At 36.6% G+C, this 22,335-nt stretch overlaps 1 protein-coding gene across 12 annotated transcripts in view; it reads left to right on the top strand.

Annotated features, from left to right (window-relative positions):
* ZBBX (zinc finger B-box domain containing) overlaps positions 1–22,335 on the top strand; it is a 125,439-nt gene that overhangs the window by 46,900 nt on the left and 56,204 nt on the right. For all 12 annotated transcript variants that reach the window (XM_086318041.1, XM_086317983.1, XM_086317978.1 and 9 more), the window contains 2 exons: positions 11,313–11,471; positions 17,601–17,775. In XM_086318041.1, the coding sequence (XP_086174167.1) occupies positions 11,313–11,471; positions 17,601–17,775 (334 nt within the window). The remainder of the gene's footprint in view (positions 1–11,312; positions 11,472–17,600; positions 17,776–22,335) is intronic.

The raw sequence follows: 22,335 nt of genomic DNA, 5'->3' as shown, positions 1-22,335 counted from the left end.
AATAGTAACCTTTACATTCTTATTCATTGGTTACTTATTACATAAAATGATAGTTGTCATGTTGTTAAATGGAAGATAATGTGTTTTGTGTTGCAAATCTAGATATATCCTTGTAAGCAGAGACAAAAGGCTGCAGGATATATGTGTGTTCTCAGTTGCTCAGTTGTGTCCAACTCTTTGAGGCCCTATGGGTTGTAGCCTGCCAGGTTTCTCTGACCATGGGTTTCTCCAGCCAAAAATACTAGAGTGGGTTGTCATTTCCTTCTCTAGCAGATCTTCTCAACCCAGGGATCAAACCCAGGTCTCCTACATTGCAGGTGGATTCTTTACCACTGAGGCAGTCAGTGATGCTCTCAATGATTGCAAAACCCCCAAACACCTCCCATGTTTCCAAATCTCCTTGCCTCAGTTGGGAAGCACTGGTCTTTGTATTAGTTAGGTCTCTTTACACTAGCTTGGGCAGAAAAGAATTTTTTCTTGTTGCTAATGACCTCACAGATGTCTTATTATGTGGGAGTAGGGGTGATGTAGCTGAGTCATGATAAGAACCAAAGCTGATATTTTAAACTGCTGAAGGCTCAGGCAAACTCCTTCTTCCACCTTTATGATTTTTTCTTGTGTGTCTTCTCTAACTTTTAATTGTAATTAGCAAATTACAAAGATACATAATTGAGGATCAGTGACAGGGAGAACAATGTTGCTTTCTTGATTTTTAGATCTAAATCTTGATGAGCTCAACCTGGTGCTCATTTCTTGTCCAATGAACCATGGCCCAGAAGGCAGAAATATGTTGAGTGATTGTAACCTCCTTGCTGGGACTGGTGATGATGAGCACTGCTATGGGTCAGGAAGAAATTGTGATAGAAGGGGACATGACAAGAGATTGAGCATTCACCCTAACGCAAATCTCTGATGTAGTCAGCCTAGTGAAAAAAGAAGCTTCCTGTCTGTTGATTTATTTTTTAGTCCAAATTCCATTTATTGAAATTTAATTTACAAGCTATGAAATTCACATTGTAATGCACAGTTTAATGGTTTTTAAAGTAAATTTACAGGTCTGTGTAATAATCACCACAATTGAGTTTTAGAAAATTTCCATCACACCAAAAATTTCCTCGTCTTTTTTTTGCAACCAACTCTTGCTACCACTTCTTGTCCCTGGCAACCACTGGTCTGTTTTTTGTTGCTTTAGATTTGTCTTTACTATAAATTTCATAGAAATGGAATCATTCCTATGCAGTCTTTTGTGTCTGATTTCTTTCACTTAGCATAAGATTTCCGAGGTTCTTTTGCAGGGTAACGTGTTCATTGTAATGGTTTATTGCATTCTGACTCTGAATGATATTCCATTGTATGGATGTATCATATTTTCTTACTGCAGTCATCAATTGAGGGGCATAGATATTTTAAAGACTTTTGGCTGTTAGAATAACGATGATAGGGATATTTGTGTACAGGTCTTTGCACAGACTTGTATTTTTATTGCTCTTGTATAGATACCTAGGAGTGGAATAGTTGAGTTCCAAGGTTAGTATTTGTTAACTTTTCAAGAAACTACCAAAAGAACAGAATACAGGTATTTCCTTCTCTGTTTTCTAAAAGTGTTTTTTATTGGATTGGTTTAATTTCTTAACTGTTGGATAGAATTTGCAGGGCAAGCAACCTGAGTCTGGGCTTTTTTAAATGGGAAAATTTAAATTGCTAATTCAATTTCTTTACCATATTATTCTATTTTTTTTCCTTGAGTCAGTTTTGGTAATTTATTTCTTTCATTGAATTTGTCCATTCAATGTAAGTTGTCCAGTTGTTGGCATAAATATTTCAAATTCTATTATAATCTGGAAATTAGTGTAGGTCTATAGGAATGTTTCTTATATCATTATAGATTTGTTAATTGATATTTCACTCTGCCCCCCACCCCACCCCTTGGTCAGTTTAATAAAGGTTTACAAATTTTTATAAATTTATATTCAACATTGATGTTGGAGAAGATAAATTTATCTCCAACTGTGGTGTTGGAGAAGACCCTTGAGAGTCCCTTGGACTGCAAGGAGATCCAATCAGTCAATCCTAAAGGAATTCAGTCTTGAATATTCATTGGAAGGACTGATGCTGAAGTTGAAGCTTCAGTACTTTGGCCATCTGATGCGAAGAACTGACTCATTGGAAAAGACCCTGATGCCAGAAAAGATTGAAGGCAGGAGGAGAAGGGGATGACAGAGGATGAAATGATTGGATGTTATCACTGACTTGATGGACATGAGTTTGAGCAAACTCTGAGAGTTGGCGGTGGACAGGAAAGCGTGGCATGCTGCAGTCTATGGGATTGCAAAGAGTTGGACACAACTGAGTGACTGAATTGAACTGATAAAATTTTAAGTCTTTCCAATTTTAGTTGCATTGATTTTTTGCAATTGTTCTTATTTCATCGATTCTGCTCTGATCCTTATTTTCTGAATTCTACCTCCTTTTGGACTTTTTTCTTTTCTTTTTCAGCCTTCTTGAAGTGAAGCTTGGATTGTTGATTTTAGATCTTTATTGCTTTCCCAAAAGCTGTAACTTTCACTCTAAGCACTGCTTTTCCTGCATACCATACATTCTGATATGTTGTGCTTTTATTTCCAGTCAATTTTCTAATTTTCCTTGTAATTTATTTTTCATCCAGAGTTTATTTAGAAATAGGTTGTTCAGCTTCTAAGTATTTTATGATTTCCCCAAGTTATTTATTCCTGATTTATATTTGTTTGTTGAGATCAGTGAACATACTTTCTATTTCAATTCTTAATGAATTATTAATACTTATTTTATGTGGAGCATATGTTTGTCTTGAAAAATGTGTCACATGATCTTGAAAAGAATTTGTGATCTGATGTTGTAAGGTTGAGGGTTCTTTAAATGTCACTTAGGTCAAGTTACTTGAGATTATTAAAGTTTTCTAAGTACTGATTCTCTGCCTAGCTGTTTCATAAATTTATGAAAAGGAGGTATTGAAATTTCTAATGAAACAGCTCAGCAGAAAATCAGCAAGTCCATAGTGTTAATTACAGTGTTAATAATGTTGCTATATATGATTTTATGCTTTCAAAAGAAAGACAATAAAAGACAAAAAAATTAATGCATCTTTTCCATTTACTCATATATTTATGCTTCTGGGTTGCTGTCTTTCTTCTGGTAGATTTAATACCTTTCAGTCTTAAAACCTTTCTTTAGTATTTCTTGTCAGGCTGATATGCTAGAAATGAATGATCCTTTTACTTTATCTATTGAGGAATGTCTTTATTTTTGCCTTCATTTTTAAAGGACAGTTTTCTGAATGTAAAATTATCTTTGGCAGTTTTTTTTTTTTTTTTCCTTTGGCAGTTTTTCCTTTCAGGACTTCATATCATTCTACTACCTTCTGGGTCTCCATTTTTTCAGATATGAAATCAGCTTGTTATTCATATTGATGCACCCTTATATGTAATGAGTCCCTTTTCTCTTGTTCCTTTCAAGTTTTTCTGTTTGTCCTTGGCTTTCATAATTTGATTATGGTATGTCTTGGTGTAGATCTCTTATGTTTGTCTTTCTTGAAGCTTGTTGAGCTTTGTAGATTTTTTGCAGTAATAGTTTTTCATCAAATAAGAGAAGTTTGGGGCCCTCATTTCTTCTTATTTTTTAATGCTCATTTCTTTTCCTCTGATATTTCCACTAAATGTATGTTGGATGCTTGATGCTGTCCCATAAGTCTCAAAAGCTGTGTTCATTTTCTTTTCAATTTAGGTGATTGATCTTGTTTGGTCTTCAATTTAATTGAGTTTTTCATTTCAAATCTATTGTTAGTTTATATAGGTCATACTCAAGAATTTTCTTTTTGTGTGTGATTTCCATTTTTAAGTCAGCCCTTGTATAGCTCTCATTTCCAGGTTTATCCCATGTAATGTTTACCTATCCACTCCTCATCCCAACTGGAACCAAAACCTCAGGTTGTTGGAGCCATAGGTTTTCCTCATTCATTTATAACCAAATGTTCTAGTTCACTGATAATGCCAATGTAACTTCAAGACTCTCTCCTCCACTGGAAGCAGGCACACTCCCTGTTCGCAAGGCCAGTCTTGACTTAGGAATAGACAAACCTGGGAAGGAACATTTAAGATAGGAGCAACCCCATGCAAGTAAGCCTTACACTTCGGAAAATTCAGAGTAGTTTTTTAATTTTTTTAAATAAATATTTATCAGTTTGTTCACTTTTGGTTGATTTCAAGAGTTCTGAAATAGTTTTTTTAAACAAATTTATCCAGTTTAGTATTTGTTTTGTGGTTGTAGAATTATGTACTGACTTCTTCTTTATTCCATAGCCAGAGATCTATTGAATTTGGCAGGAATTCTATTCTCTGGATATTTGAATTATATTTCTTATTTACAGAAAAATGGTTTGCTATTGTGATCTATAAAAAGACAGCAGTCATTTGAATGTCCTGTTTTATGCCATCCCTTCTGCTAAGTGTTTTTCATATAAGATATGTATTCACAACAGCTATCCTAGGTAGAGACTGTCTTCATTTTACAGTGCAAACATTTAGGCTTAGAGAGGTAAATAATTTGCCCTTTTCTGGTGTTATTAAAAGTGCCACTGATTTTACCTGTATTGACTTTGAGTCAGGTTGCTTGAGTATAGAAATGAATGTTCAAATGGAATTTTTAGTCATTTTTATCTCAGTGAGTCAGTTAAATTAGACTCAACCACCATTTCTCAAGTATTTGTCAGCATCAAATGATGTCCTAGTTGCAAAGCATGAAGGACAGGGCAGCAGAGATATTACATGGTCCCCTCTCTCAAGGAATCAAGGGATTCATCATCACAAAAGAGAAGATAGATATTTTCAAATAACTGTAACACAATTGACTGATAAGTGTTCTTACACAGTGATTGTCAAACCTAATGTATGTTCAAATTACAGATTAAACTGTAGATTTTGATTCAGTGAGTCTGAGTAGGGCATGAGATTTCATATTTTTAGCAGGTTTTCAGATGATAGTGATACTGCTGATATATAGATCACAGAGTAAACAGCAAAACTCTAGCATAGATGTAAGCTGGGAGTTATTAGAGCACACAGAATTCATGGGTTTTTAAAAAAATTTGCTGTGGTTAGTTGAGGAAGAAAACTTCATCTCTGAATGATAAATAGTTTGCTCTTGGAGTGATGTCACCATCATGGTAGCAAAAATCCACAACAAAGTATTAGCAAACCAAATATAATGCATTAAAAGGATCATGCAAAATGATGAGCTGGGATTTATTCCAGGCTTGCAAAAATGATTCAACATTTTCAAATCAACCAACATGATACAACACAGTAACAAAATGAGGGATAAAAATCAAATAATCATCTCAGTAGACACAGATAAAGCACCCAACAATATTCAACATCCATTTTATGTTAAAAAATATTTAATAAAATGGTGAAGTGGGAAATGGGTACCCACTCCAGTGTTCTTGCCTGGGAAAATCCCATAGACAGAGGAACCTGGCAAGCTATAGTCCACGGAGTCTCAAAGAGTCAGACGTGACTTAGTGACTAAACAACAACAACAAGTAATATACTTCAACATAATAAAGGCCATATATGACACATCCACAGCTAACACCACATTCAATGTTGTTCGATCACTCAGTCGTGTCCAACTCTTTGCGACCCCATGGACTGTGGCATGCCAGGCTTCCCTGTCTTTCACCATCTCCCGGAGCTTCCTCAAACTCATGTCCATTGAGTCAGTGATGCCATCCAGCCATCTCATCCTCTGTTGTTCCCTTCTCCTTTTGCCTTCAATCTTTTCCAGCATCAGGGTCTTTTGCAGTGAGTTGGCTCTTAACGTCAGGGGTGTGTGTGTGTGTGTGTGTGTGTGTGTGTGTGTTAAATTGCTTCAGTCATGCCAGGCTCTTTGTGACTCTATGAACTGTAAGCCCACCTATGGGGCTCCTCTGTCCATGGGATTCTTCAGGGAAGAATACTGGAGTGGGTTGCCTTGCCCTCCTCCAGGAGATCTCCCTGACCCAAGGATTGAACTCGGGTCTCTTAACGTCTCCTGAACTGGCAGGCAGGTTCTTTACCACTACTGCCACCTGTAAAGCCCTTTTCACATCAGGTAGCCAAAGTATTGGAGCTTCAGCTTCAGCAGCAGTCCTTCCAATGATATTTAGTGTTGATTTCCTTTAGGATTTACTGGTTTGATTTCCTTGATGCCAAGGGACTCTCAAGAGTCTTCTCCAACACCACATTTTAAAGCATCAATTCTTTGGCGCTCAGCCGAAGAATTTCATACTCAATGATAAAAACCTAAAAGCGACCCCTCTAAGATCAGAAACAAGACAAGGATGGCCACTCTTACTACTCTTATTTAATACGGTATTGGAAGTCCTAGTCAGAGCAATTAGGTAAGAAGAAGAAATAAAAGACGTCTAAATTGGAAAGAAAGACATTAAGCTGTCACTATTTGAGGATGACATGATTTTATTCAGAGGAAACCCTAAAGACCTCACTGAAAAGCTATTAGAATAGTAAACAGAAAACATGCAGTAAATTTGCTATCAGTATAAAAAAGTTGTGTTTCTATACACTAACAACAAAATTAAAGAGAGAAATTAAGGAAACAATTCATTTACCATTGTAAGAACAGCAAGAAATACCTGTTGCTGTGAAGTTGCTCAGTCGTGTCCGACTCTTTGTGACCCCAGGGACTGTAGCCTGCCAGACTCCTCCTTCTGTGGGATTTTCCAGGCAAGAATACTGGAGTGGGTTGCCATTTCCTTCTCCAATTTAACCAAGGAAATGAAAAACCTGTGTATGAAAATTATGAAGATCTTGTTGAAAAAAATTGAAGAAGACACACCCCAAAATTGGAAAGGTATTCTGCACTCATTGGAAGAATTAACATTATTAAAAATAACATACATATGATATATTTTTCACATAGCTAGGAACTTTGAAGTATTATGGTGAATTTCCAAACTTAATGATTCTGTTAAATTTTTCACCTCTTTAGGAGATAGATAGTTTAGGTTTGTTCTATAATTCTGCTTTTATAGAATATTTTTAACTTTGTTGCTAAAAATCTTGTGCTTTTTCCCAAAGTCCACATTACCTTTCAACTCTCCTCTCCCCTGCAATATGTAGGTGAAATGAGCAAAAGGAGTATGTCTGTTCCTCTCTTCATTATGCTTGTGCTTGGTCAAACATGGAAATAAATAAGTACAATAAAGAAAAAACAAAACCTCAGTCTCACACCTCCCACTCCATCCCACCCCTCTAGTTTGTCACAGAGTACTGGTTTGAGCTCCCTGAGTCAATTATCCAAATAAATAAATTGAAAAAAAAAAAAAGAAACCAAACACGCACATTGAGTTCTAACCACTGGGATGCTAGGGGATTCATCAGTTTTTGTAAATAAAATTTTATTGTAACACAGCCACAAGATAAAAAAAAAAGCCCAAATTCAACCTAATCTCCACACAAGTGATTGTATATATGTATATTATATATGAAAGTTGTTAGAGTAAATCCTAAGAGTTTTCATCATAAAGAAATTTTTTTTCCTATTTCTTTAATTTTATATCTACATGACATGATGGATGTTCACCGAACTTATTGTGGTAATCGTTTCATGATGTGTGTAGTTTTGTTTAATGGAAGGAACAATGTTCATATCTATTATTAGAGATACAATTTAATAATTTAAGTTTCAGGAAACCAAAAATAAAGCACATTTTCTGTGTAAGGTGGTCTCCCCTGATAGTTCAGCTGAAAAGGAATCTGCCGGCAATGCAGGAGACCCTGGTTCAATTCCTAGGTCAAGAAGATCCACTGGAGAAGGGATAGGCTACCCACTCCAGTATTCTTGGGCTTCTCTGGTGGCTCAGCTGGTAAAGAATCTGTCTGCAATGTGGGAGACCTGGGTTGGGAAGATCTCTGGGTTGGGGAGATCCCTGGGTTGGGAAGATCCCTGGTTGGAAAAATGCCCTGGAGAAGGGAAGGGCCCCATGTATAGTCCATGGGGTTGGAAAGAGTAGGACACAACTAAGCAATGTTCACTTTCACTTTTTCTGTGTAAGGTAAGACATTGTGGGAAAGAAAATTCACATTGGTATTTTGTTTATATTGAATTAACAGAATTTTAAGATGTTTAGATGTAGGGTTCCAATGTTTCAGCTATTCATGACATTTACTTTATCTTTTAGCAGCAAATTTAACTGAAAAATAAAATTATTTTTTGGCCATTTTGTGATCTCTTAATATGTTACCTAAAAATATTATAAAGATTGTTGAATTATTGTTAGCAAGATTCATTTTAAGACAGGAATAATCTTTGTTCTGTGTTACTTAAATATATATGCTTGAATGATAATTCTGTCTTGGTAATTTTATATAAAATTAATACTATTGCTTTCTGATATTTTAAAGAATATAAGGTATAAACTATAAATTTTAACCACTTTTGAAATAAATAATATTTTTTTATAGGGAATTTAAAATTAGGTTAAGTTGGATTACTTTGCTTAAAAAGATATTTTTAAAATACAGGTGTTTCTGGAAAAATGAAACATCACCATTGGCTTAATTTCCTTTTTCTTTTTTTTGATAAATCAATGTTATTCAGGTTTAATTTATGAACCACAAAATGCACCCATTACTTCTGTGTTCACATTGTTTAAAAATTGTAACATATAAACAATATAAAATGTTACCATCTTAACCATTTTTAAGTGTACAGTTCAGCAGTGATCAGTATGTTCATATCATTATGTAAAATGCACTCTTTTGAAGTATGGAATTTAATTAGTTCTGTGTTTGTCAATACACTTGTGTAACCTTCAGTATAAATTAATACACAGTCTTTCTATCACTCCCCCCAAATTTTCCTTTGTGCCTGTTTATGATCTTCACTAACTGCAAACCAAGTAATAGCATCAAGAAGGCAACAGGTCCTGGCAAGGATTTGGTGTAAATGGAACCATTGTACACTGCTAGTGGGAATGTAGATTGGTTCAACTACTATGGAAAATAATATGAGGTTTTCTCAAAATATTAAAAATAGATCTACCGTTCAATTAGACCGTTCTACCCCTGAATATATACCCAAAGAAAATTAAAAGAGGGTTTTGAAGAAGTAGGTACAAGCCTATGTGGCATCACTCACAATATGGAAACAACCTAAATGCCAGTCAGTGGGTGAATGGATAAAAATGTTGTGGTTTATATACACAATGAAGTATCCTGCAGCCATGAGAAAGAGGGATTATCCTTTGGCCACTGTGACAACATGGATGGACCTTGAACAGTTTACGCTGATATATGTCAGACAGAGACAGAAAAATACTGTATGATATCCCCTATGTGTAGAATCACAAAAGTCAAACTCATAAAAAACAGTGAGTAAGGTGTTGTTTACGAGGGTATAGTAGAGTGGGAGGATGAGTAGTGTTGTTTAAGGTACAAGCTCATAACAAGCAGTGAATAAGCCATGGAGATCTAATGCACAGTATAGTCAATATAGACAACAATTGTGTATTATAAATATGAATTTATTTTAAAAAATGAGGACTGCTTAAGTCTATAAAGGCTTTTTGATAATCCTTGGGAAAATTTAGAGCTGGTGTCATAGGTCTGTATATGGCCAGTAATATGTGTGCATAGGTCATATTAGTCATTTTTCATAGATAAATTTATTCAGTGTGAAATAACACTGGTTAATTTGATGTTCACTGATTTATTCCAAAGCCAGATTGCAATGAATCTTAATAAATTTACAAAAGGTCATAACTGGAAAGTGTCAATGTAGTCTTAGCTATTTAAATAGGTAACTAGATGAAAATTTTAGAATAGGGATATTTCCATGGGAGAGTATAAAATAACCATTTCTGATCCCTGCTGAAGTTTGCTTCTGTGTTGAGAACATTTGTTTAAGAAGCAAGACCTATTCCTTGTGTACCTAATACCAGGTTTTCAGCAAGTCTCTGAAGGGTTTGCGTCTTCCCTCGAGAGTTTATCTGGTTCAAGCTCAGATGCGATCCAGACTCCTGCAGTGTCCTTGGGCAAATCAGGGTTATTGCAGCTAGAAAGCCCTTCAGAAAATAGGACCTTCCTGGGATTTGCCTGTTTTATTCTTCCAGCCATGTGAAGGCATTTGACAAGGTCTTTGAATTCTTTTTTTCCCCCTTGTTATTTATTTTAATTCTGTAGCTCTCTCTGTCCCCTGCAACGCCTTATTTTTATGTTATTTTGCTCTATTACTATTTGCCAGGCACTGTAGTAACTGTACAGAGACTTAAGAAGACATGATGTTTTTTCTTCTGTGAACTTTTATGGTATAGATAGACATCAAAAAATGATTCAAAATCAATATTTGTGTGGGGTTGTAAAGATCTCAGAATAAGAAGAGGATACAAAGAATGGACACTTCATGCAGCTAGGGGAGGAAGGCAAAGAGGGGTTCCTGAAGCTGTGGGAGTAACCTGGGGTGAATCTAGAAGGGGAGGTAGGGGTCTGCCAGGCAAAGGAGGTAATAAAGGAGGGAGGGCCTTCCTGGTATCTTATGAGCAAAGGCATGACAAAAAGAACTTGGAATTTGATAGGGCACTTCCTGATGTGCACTTTGAGTAGTTAATACTTTCTAAAGATGTTTTATCACGAAGAAAATACTCATTACTGCTTACTCAGACTCCCTCTACATCAACTATATTTAGTTCTTTAGCCATGATGTGCACAAAATAGCTCATCTATCTATTTGGGGTCGATATAATGGAAAGGCTATGAGTTATTAGTGGAGAAGGAAATGGCAACCCACTCCAGTATTCTTGCATGGAGAATCCCAGGGACGGGGGAGCCTGGTGGGCTGCCATCTCTGGGGTCGCACAGAATCGGACACGACTGAAGCAACTTAGTAGTAGTAGTAGTATGAGTTATTAGAATTATACACACCTGGGGTCACTTCCCAGCTCTGCCACCCACTCACCATGTAACCACGATCAAGTTATTTAAACCCTCAAAACTTTATCATTAAAACAATGATAAAAATAGTTAACACTTTACAGTTGAGTTGAGGATTAAAAGATATGTTTTTAAGATACTTAAGATAATGTGAGCTCAAACTAGGCATTCAGTAGATGGCAACTGTCACTATTATATGGCTGATATAAATAGCAATTTATATTTTTAAACATTGAACAAAATGCATTGAATTTTGCTAGTCATAGAATAATGAAAACATGATTTAATATATATAAATTACTTAGGCTGACAATGGGCTTTTTATTCCTATCTTCTTTTTTTCTATAGGCAAAATCGCAATTATTATCCAATGTATTGGATGCTGCCCATCGGTTTATAAAGGAAGTTAATCCAGATGAACCCAAATGGGAGAATTGTTCTACAAAAGAGATTAGTAAAAGCCAGCAGAAAACCAAGTCTCCTATTCTGCAGGGGAGCAGCTCTCAGGTAAATGGAGAAAAATACAGTAGACATTTTCTGTCATACCTGATCATGGAAACTGTCATTCACATACTAGAGGTTTAGAGTTTTAAAGATTATTTGATCACATTATTGTTTAGTATGAATTTGTTTTCTTATTAATCAAAAGCATTTTTACTGTAAAATCCTTTTGAGGAGATTGCTTTGATTTCACCGGCTGCTGGTTTTTTGAGGAATGATCTTTTGACTATATTGCTTTCCAGGCATTTTCACCACATCCGGAAATGAATATTTGAGAGAAACATAAGAAAATAACACAATGCAATATGGCAATTTTATTTTAATCAGAATCTCAGGGAGACTAAAAGTACAAAACCTTTCCAAGTGTTTTAAGTGACAGGCAATTTCACAGTTATTTAAAATCAGATTTATAACAAATTTTATGGTTATTCAAATTGATTACTGATCCTAGATAAGCTTATATCTACTCATGTCGGTATTTTAATAATAGACTTGTATTGATTCTTTAGCAGGAAACAAATTTCCTCAAATTTTGATCCTTGTAATAATCCTCATTCTTTTAGACGTCACTCACCTTTTCACATGGGCTTTCCTGATAGCTCAGATGGTAAGGAATCTGCCTGCAATGCAGGAGACCCAGGGTTCAATCCCTGGGTCAGGAAGATCCCCAGGGAAAGGTAATGGCAACCCACTCCAGTATTCTTGCCTGAAAAATTCCACGGACACAGAAGCCTGGTGGCCTAGAGTCCATGGGAACACAGAGTCAGACATGACTGAGTGAATAACACTTTCACTTTCACCTTTTCAGTGTAGTTCAGAAATAGTGACTTGACAAAAAGTCACACACACACAGCTTGTTACTTTATGACAGAGTCAGGCTTGAACTTCAGTCTGCTGAGTTTCAAACCCTTGCTCAGAGAACATAAAAGAAAACTATCTGGGTTAGTAGGGTCCCTTTACAGCAGAGAAACTATACTTGAGTTGTCTAGAAAGAGTAGCATTCTGGTGGGGATTTTGCTAGTAGACCTGCCAAGAGTGCTTGTGAAGAATCATTGAATGAGTTACAGCCTTATGATTAGAATAATAATATGCTGAGGACCCGGAGAAGGCAATAGCACCCCACTCCAGTAGGCTTGCCTGGAAAATCCCATAGACGGAGGAACCTGGTGGGCTGCAGTCCACGGGGTCGCTAGGAGTCAGACACGACTGAGCGACTTCACTTTCACTTTTCACTTTCATGCATTGGAGAAGGAAATGGCAACCCACTCCAGTGTTCTTGCCTGGAGAATCCCAGGGACAGGGGAGCCTGGTGGGCTGCCGTCTATGGGGTCGCACAGAGTTGGACACGACTGAAGCGACTTAGCAGCAGCATGCTGAGGACCAACCATGTGCCAAACACGGTTCTATGTATTTTATGTGTATTATCTCTTTTTTTATCCTTTTTAAATTGTTTCTTTTTCTCAAATGAGAAAATTATGTCAAAATATAGTTTTTAAATTGCCCAAGATATCATTGATTGTGGAACTTCAGTTTCAACTCAGACCTTATAACTCCAAATTACCTGTTTTTAATCACTACCCAGAGGCTGAGATTTTAAGGGTTTCGCCTTCATGCTTGTCATTTTATCTAACTTATCCTACCAATAAAAATAGTAATAAATCAATATCCTCACATTTATTAAATATTATATGCTAGGCATTGAGCTTAATCCTTTAGTTTCTTTATCTTATCCAATAATGACAATAACCCTATAAGTTTTGCATTATTATTATCTCATTTAACAGATGAGAAAGTCAGAGAGGATTTAAGTTACTAGCTGTACTAGAAAGCTATAGGGCTTACTCCTTTGTCTGAGCTTTTAATCCCTAAATTAAATGCTGCCTCTTGTCCCCATCAGTAACTGTGTCTGCTCTATAGACCCTCCACCTCTGGTCTTAACCTAGAAACTATTAATTCAGTGGTTTCATCCAGGAGTGCACAGTAGAATCAACTGGAGAAACATTAGGGAAACACCTGTGACTGAGTTCAGCATCTCTGTGGGTGGTCCAGTCATGTGCTTTTAACACCTGCTTATTCTGTTGAGTACTCCTGGTTGGGCATTATTCCTGCTGTCAACCTGTATACAGTGCATACATTAAGAAGTACCCCTGTAGTATGCTTGGTACTCCTCTGTGCTCAAGAGCAGAGTTTTTCCAACTGCAATAAACATCACAAGTACTGCGTGAGCTTTTTGAAAATGTGTACTCCTGTCTTGCCACTCAAATTTGGATTTTTTTACATTTAGGTTAGGGCCCAGGAATCTGATTTTTTATTTATTTACTTTTTAGGACTAAATGTTTTATTTTTTTTTAAACTTTAAACTTTATTTTGTATTGAGATATAGGCAGTTAATAATGTTGTGGTAGTTTCTGATGAACAGTGAAGGGACTCAACCATTCATATACACGTATCCATTCTCCCCCAAACTCCCCTGCCATCCAGGCTGGCACATAACATTGAGCAGAGTTCTATGTGCTATAAAAAAAGGTCCTTGCTGGTTAACCATCTTGAATATAAGTGTATACATGACCTTCTCAAAGTCCCTAAGTATCCCTTCCCCCTGCCCCGGACAACCATAAGTTCATTTCCTAAGTCTATGAGTCTCTTTCTGTTTTGTAAGTAAGTTCATTTGTATCACTTCTTTTTAGTTCCACATATGAGGGATGTCATATGATATTTCTCCTTCTCTGTCTGACTTATTTCACTCAGTATGACACTCTCTAGGTCCATCCATGTTGTTGCAAATGGCATTATTTCACTCTTTGTAACGGCTAATAAGGAATCTGATTTTTAATTGGCTTACCCAGCAACTTGAATGCCTGGAAGAATCAAGATAGTGGATTCAAGCCAGTGGATATCCTTGGAAGGGAGTGCAGTTCATGAGAGCTTTCATTTTAGACTGAAACCTGAGCTTGAAATACTGACTCTGGTTTTCTTACAGCTTATAGTTTTATAACATTGGGCGATTTACTTAGCTTTCCTTTCCTTTTCTGGAAAGTGGGGATATTAAAACATATTTTGCAGTGGTATATTTGGCCTAGAGGGGCCACATATGACAGCTGAAACATTTAAGAGTGAATATACCATCCTCTGGCTTTTTCCTGTCCTGTCACTGCTGTGTGGAAACCAAGTATTCCATAGGCATAGCTGTGAAATGCAAATGTCTTATATCTCTTATTCACTGCTTGAAAGGGAGCTGCCCTGGAGAGCTTCTGTAATCATTGGAACACTCAACTCATTTTGTATAAAGCACTGAGTTTTTAGTACTTCTTCATGAGTGTAGTGTGCACGCGCACACACACACACACACACTGCTTACTACTGAATACCTGTAAATACCTTCTCACATACTTCTAAGGCTCAGTATTTCCAAGCTAAATTCATCACCTCTTCTCCCAACCTGTAGATATTACTGTTGGTGACAGCTCTCTTCAAGCTTTTCAAACTGGCAAGAACAGTTATTTTCTATAATCATTTATCTTCTTCCTTTGTACTTCCAATCAGTTACCATATCTTAAAACCATCCGAAAACCCTTGAGTATTTGGTCACTTCTATTCTTACTGCTCTTCCAGATAGTAAAATTAACAATTTCTTAAAGAGCAAAAGGTTTATAAAGTGAAAAGGGCATTTAATTCTCTCCTAAGTTAATATTATTTTCAATTTTGTAGGTATGCATTAACAGAAATACTAATATGTTGTATGCTGCTATGCAAACGGACTTTTTACTCTTAACAATATACTATTGTTATTCATATAAGTATATCCCACAGCCTTCTCATTCTATATGAAAGTGAAAGCTGCTCAGTCCTGTCCCACCCTTTGTGAGACTTTTTGCAAAGCCCTGGATTGTGGCCCTCCAGGCACTTCTGTTCATGGAATTCTCCAGGCAAGAATATTGGAGTAGGTAGCCATTCCCTTCAGGGAATCTTCCTGACCCAGGGATTGAACCCAGGTCTCCTACATTGCAGGCAGATTCTTTATTGTCTGAGCCACCACGGAAGCCCAGGAATACTGGAGTGAGTAGCCTATCCCTTCTCGAGGGGATCTTCCAGACCCAGGAATAGAACCGGGGTCTCCTGCATTGCAGGTGGATTCTTTACCAGCTGAAATACTCCATTTATTAGATATGAGATAACTTTTTAAGCTGTTTTCTGTTGCTCAGTATTTACACTGTTTCAATCTTTTGCAAGTATGAACTATAGTATAAAGAATAATTTTGAAAAATATTGTTTTGTATATGTATGTGTGTGTGTGATAAAATCCTAAAATTCCTAGGTGAAGAGGGTTATGTGTTTGTAATGCTGATACTGACAAATGGATGTGGATTTTAATTGGTTTCCTTGCATTTGAACTCACTATTCTCCAATTTCTTTCTCTCCCACACTACTGTGTGGGATTCTACAGTAGCTTTGCATTTCCAATATACTTAAGTGTAATTTTCTCTGGATAGTGGGGGGATCCTTCACAATCTGCCTCTGTTCATCTTTCTACCCTTAATATTTTCTCATATCTCACTTTTTGCTCTGTGAATTTCCCTGGTGGCCCAGATGGTAAAGAATCTGCCTGCAATGCAGGAGACCCAGGTTCAATCCATGGGTTGGGAAGTTCCCCTGGAGAAAGGAATGGCTACCCACTCTAATAGTCTACCCACTCTATCATTCTTTTGCTCTAGAATACTGCCCTTGCCACTTTTTGCCCATGGGATTCTTGTTTCTCTGAGTTAAATTTTTGTTCTTTGCTTCTGTTTCTATTGTGGATTTAGTAACCTGTGTTTCATGGCAATGACTAGCATAGTGTTTGTAGGTTCCAGACGGTTTTTGTTTATGTTGAATTTTATATATGCACATATTTAACAATCTTCTCTCAATTGTTCTCTAACAATGTGCCTATTTATTTTGCAAATAAGTGCTGAACATAGTGGATTCTACTGTTGTATCTAGAAGGTACACATGGAGCTTTAGCAATTTGATCAGTGTAGGTAATCCACACTTTATAATTCAGAACTGTTGTGGAACTTATTTTGCTTTAGTTCCCCAATTTTGCTGTTTTCTCTGATTCACTGGATAACTGCCAAGCCATACCTTCATTTTCTTTTGTGTATTCACAGTAAATCTATATTTTGTACTGCATTCTCCTTTCTCTCCAGCATTATACTGAAAAGCAGACAATGTTTCATATACATTAATTGATATGTCCATTCATTCAACTGACTTTTAATGAGCACCTGCTTTGTGCCAGTTACTGCTCTTGGCCCTGAAGAAACAGTCAACATTCTTGATCCCATTACATTCTAATGGGGAGAGATCAGCAGTAAACACACATGTAGAGTAAATTCACATGGATGTAAATTACTGGGAGAAAAATAAAACAGATAAGGGATCTGAAAGTGGGGGAAATGACTTTGTTTTTATGTCATCAGTAAGGTCATTGCTTATTCTCTGAGCAGGTGACATTGATCCAAGACTGAATGAAATGAGTGGAATGACTGTATGAAAATATGGAGAAGGATCATTTCAGGCATTAGCTACAGCTAGTATGAGGCCCTCGAGTGGATATGCTTGATGGGTTCCTAGAATTGCAAGAAGAGAAGTTTGGCTGGAACACGGTGAATGAAGGGGAGAACTGGAGGAAGTGGAGTGAAAGGCAGGGGAAGACAAGCTTGTGTACAACCTTGTAAGTCCTGGTAGGAACTGAGGGTTTCAGTCTTGGAGGGTTTGGAGCAGAGGAACCATCTCAGATTTACATGGTAATGAAACTGCTCTTTCTGCTGTGGGGAGGTTGCAGGGAGCAGGAGATTGGAGAAGTAGGGTTAAATGCAAGGCTGTCACTGCTTTCCAGAGAAAACCCTCATGAATAACATAGTGACAAATCCTCAATCCTGTAGGCTTTAGGTTTAATATTTCCAAAGATACCATATATAACTGTCTGTAGAGTTTTAAAGAAATCAGAAAAGCACATAAATAAGTACAAATAAAAAAACATTTGAAGTAAAAAAAAATGTGTGATTTCACAATGCTCAATAATTAGTGTTACCTGTATTTTAAGATACAGAACATTTGGTAAAGCACACTTAGATATACTTTTAATTGGTTTAGGTAGAAGATCCAACAACAAAAAAAGAAGAATGTGCGAATCCAAGAGACAAGCCCTTGAGCGAAGTGCCTTTCAATGAAGAAGCTTCTGCCCAATCCTTTCAGAAAGTTTTAAGTCAGTGGAGAACTGGACATCATGATGACAAAGAGACACAGAACTTACATGCAGCAAAATCAGGTACAGTTTTTTTTTTTTTTTTTTTAAATAAAGTGAATGCTGTGATGTATGTCGGAGAGTGTTTTGCCTATGTTCTCCTCTAGGAGTTTTATAGTTTCTGGTCTTACATTTAGATCTTTAATCCATTTTGAGTTTATTTTTGTGTATGGTGTTAGAAAGTGTTCTAGTTTCATTCTTTTACAAGTGGTTGACCAGTTTTCCCAGCACCACTTGTTAAAGAGATTGTCTTTAATCCATTGTATATTCTTGCCTCCTTTGTCAAAGATAAGGTGTCCATAGGTGCATGGATTTATTTCTGGGCTTTCTATTTTGTTCCATTGATCTATATTTCTGTCTTTGTGCCAGTACCATACTATCTTGATGACTGTGGCTTTGTAGTAGACCCTGAAGTCAGGCAGGTTGATTCCTCCAGTTCCATTCTTCTTTCTCAAGATTGCTTTGGCTATTCAAGGTTTTTTGTATTTCCATACAAATTGTAAAATTATTTGTTCTAGCTCTGTGAAGAATACTGTTGGTAGCTTGATAGGGATTGCATTGAATCTATAAATTGCTTTGGGTAGTATACTCATTTTCACTATATTGATTCTTCCAATCATGAACATGGTATATTTCTCCATCTATTAGTGTCCTCTTTGATTTCTTTCACCAGTGTTTTATAGTTTTCTATATATAGGTCTTTAGTTTCTTTAGGTAGATATATTCCTAAGTATTTTATTCTTTTCATTGCAATGGTGAATGGAATTGTTTCCTTAATTTCTCTTTCTATTTTCTCATTATTAATGTATAGGAATGCAAGGGATTTCTGTGTGTTGATTTTATATCCTGCAACTTTACTATATTCATTGATTAGTTCTAGTAATACATCACAGCAGGATTCTCTATGACCTACCTCCCAGAATATTGGAAATAAAAGCAAAAATAAACAAATGGGACCTAATTAAACTTAAAAGCTTCTTCTGCACAACAAAGGAAACTCTAAGCAAGGTGAAAAGACAGCCTTCAGAATGGGAGAAAATAATAGCATTTGAAGCAACTGACAAACAACTAATCTCAAAACTATACAAGCAACTCCTGCAGCTCAACTCCAGAAAAATAAATGACCCAATAAAAAAATGGACCAAAGAACTAAATAGACATTTCTCCAAAGAAGACATACAGATGGCTAACAAACACATGAAAAGATGCTCAACATCACTCATTATCAGAGAAATGCAAATCAAAACCACTATGAGGTACCATTTCACGCCAGTCAGAATGGCTGTGATCCAAAAGTCTACAAGCAATAAATGCTGGAGAGGGTGTGGAGAAAAGGGAACACTCTTACACTGTTGGTGGGAAGGCAAACTAGTACAGCCACTATGGAGAACAGTGTGGAGATTCCTTAAAAAACTGGAAATAGAACTGCCTTATGATCCAGCAATCCCATTGCTGGGCATACACACTGAGGAAACCATAATTGAAAGAGACACGTGTACCCAATGTTCATTGCAGCACTGTTTATAATAGCCCGGACATGGCAGCCACCTAGATGTCCATCAGCAGATGAATAGATAAGAAAGCAGTGGTACATATACACAATGGAGTATTACTCAACCATTAAAAAGAATACATTTGAATCAGTTCTAATGAGGTGGATGAAACTGGAGCCTATTATACAGAGTGAAGTAAGCCAGAAAGAAAAACACCAATACAGTATACTAACACATATATAATGGAATTTAGAAAGATGGTAACAATAACCCTGTATATGAGACAGCAAAAGAGATGCTGATGTATAGAACAGTCTTGTGAACTTTGTGGGAGAGGGAGAGGGTGGGAAGATTTGGGCGAATGGCATTGAAACATGAATAATATCATATATGAAATGAGTCGCCAGTCCAGGTTTGATGAACGATACTGGATGCTTGGGGCTGGTGCACTGGGACGACTCAGAGGGATGGTATGGGGAGGGAGGAGGAAGGAGGGTTCAGGATGGGGAACACGTGTAAACCTGTGGCGGATTCATGTTGATATATGGCAAAACCAATACAATATTGTAAAGTTAAAAAAAAAATCACATCTGCAAAAAAAAATAAATAAAGTGAATGCTTTAAAATAAAACTGATTTTATCTCCATTCTCTGTGAATATAAATGCAGTGTTCAGAAGCTATTAACATTGGGATAATAGTTTGATATAACTCTTCAAGTAGTCACACAGTAGTCACTGTGTGACCATTGGTTTAGTGGTTTAATATTTATAGAACCCTGAGTGGGCTTCTTTGCCTTTTCATAAGTGTTTTTTACTTATGGCAGAAATCCAAGAACAAAAGAGCCTCTTGATGAAAGTGAAGGAGGGGAGTGAAAAAGTTGGCTTAAAACTCAAAAAACTAAAACATTCAGAAAACTAAGATCATGGCATCTGGTCTCATCACTTCATGGCAAATAGGGAAACAATGGAAACAGTGGCAGACTTTATTTTTCTGGGCTCCAAAATCACTGCAGATGGTGACTGCAGCCATGAAATTAAAAGACGCTTCTTGGGGAAAAAAGCTATGACCAACTTAGACAGCAAATTAAAAAGCAGAGACATTACTTTGCCAACAAAGTTCTGTCTAGTCAAAGCTTTGGTCTTTCCAGTAGTCATGTATGGATGTGAGAGTTGGACTATAAAGAAAGCTGAGTGCCAAAGAATTGATGTTTTTGAAATGTGGAGTTGGAGAAGACTCTTGAGAGTCCCTTGGACTGCAGGGAGATCCAATCAGTCAATCCCAAAGGAAATTAGTCCTGAACATTCATTGGAAGGACTGATGCTGAAGCTGAAACTCCAATACTTTAGCCACCTGATGCGAAGAACTGACTCACTCGAAAAGACCCTGATGCTGGGAAAGATTGAAGGCAGGAGGAGAAGGGGACGACAGAGGATGAGATGGTTGGATGGCATCACAGACTAGATGGACATGAGTTTGAGTAAGCTCTGGGAGTTGGTGATGGGCAGGGAGGCCTGGCGTGCTGCAGTTCATGGGGTCTCCAAGAGTCGGACACGACTGAGTGACTGAACGGAACTGAATTGAATGGGCCTTGGGGATATATTTGCCTTTGTTTCCTGCATAAATTCAGACTGTCAAGTGAATAGAGAATTGGATTCTTTCAGCTCCTCCTGTTCTAGCAGAAAGTTTTTGTTAGAACAACTGTTCCTTTATTGAACTGTAATTACAACATATAAAACAAGAGGATCTATGAGACAGTAAAGTAAATAACTTTTTTTTATATGTGTCTTGAGAAATATATTTCAAGGACTGCTGTGAAGTTCAGGGGGATAATTAATTTTTCTTGTTTTTCTTTCTTTTTGAAGAAATATTTCTTGTTTTTATTTTTCCTTGGTTATTTTTACAACCATATTCTAGACACTGAAGACCTGGATGACTGAAGTGTGCAGAGTCTTTGCCTTGTTTGCCAGGTTCTTTTGAGGGAAATTATACTTTTAGAGTATTTAATTTATTAATTTTATTACTCAGAATCTTTTTGAGCTTTCCAACTGCTTTTCATTAAGGACAAAATGCTAGATAATAAATTTAAATCATGTAGCTTAGTTGAAAGTGTTTAATTTTGTGGTTTCTATTTTCATTCTTTTTTCCAATGAGGGAACTCTCCTGTTTACTGCTCTTTTGAAACATAGTTTAATTCCTAATGTCAAATATCATGCACCTTCTTCACAATTAGAATTTGATTTTCTTCTTAATGATGTTCTTTCTTTCAAATATATTCCCTATGTTGTTCATGATACATCAATTTTGTTAATATTTCCAAGATTTTGTTTGAATACCCTGTTTTAGTATGTACCCCAGTATTACTCTCAATGACTCTTATTTTATGTGCCCTTTTTTTGTGTTTTCACATTTTTATTTATTTTTTTACTCTTCTACTTTGAAAGGGACTAAGTCTTCTATAGAAATACCTTTATGATTGGTGCACTTTGAAGACATAGTATTTAAAAAATGATAGAAGAACTGATGTGTTGTAGCTTTCCTCTATAGGCTAAAGATTGCAGATGGAGATACTTAGATGGAATTGACTGCCTAATTTCAAAGGAATCATAGCAACCTGGAATGGTAGAGGCCAGAAGTTGGTATATAATTATCAAAGTTTTAGTGAAAAAATTACCAAAATAAGGGGTAAGGAAGACTAGTAATTGATTGTTTCAGTTCACAGAGATCTGTGATACTAATTGGGGTACATAGGAATGAAAAAGTTTTGTATACTCTCCTGTTTTTTTCTGAGTAGAAAATTTCTATCTGATGCAGAGACCCATCTTAAGCTACTGTATTGGGAATTCAGAGTTTTTATAAAGTTCCCAGCCCTAAGCCAGGCCACAGATCTGAGGCCCCTTGAGATAGATGCTAGGTCCTTTTGCAAAGTTTTGTAGTGTAGCCACAGGGTATACGATGCATCTTCCTCTATAATTTCACTACAGAATTTACAGCTATTTACCAGGAAAGTAAAAGTGTGAAAGTGAAAGTGTTAGTTGCTCAGTTATGTTCGACTCTTTGGACTGTAGCCTGCCAGGCTCCTCTATCCATGGA

Source organism: Bos grunniens, chromosome 1, assembly GCF_055505025.1.
Source record: "Bos grunniens cultivar Pamir isolate PY7600 chromosome 1, Bosgru_T2T1.0, whole genome shotgun sequence".
NCBI lineage: Eukaryota > Metazoa > Chordata > Mammalia > Artiodactyla > Bovidae > Bos > Bos grunniens.
This window is presented reverse-complemented; position numbering and strand designations above follow the sequence as displayed.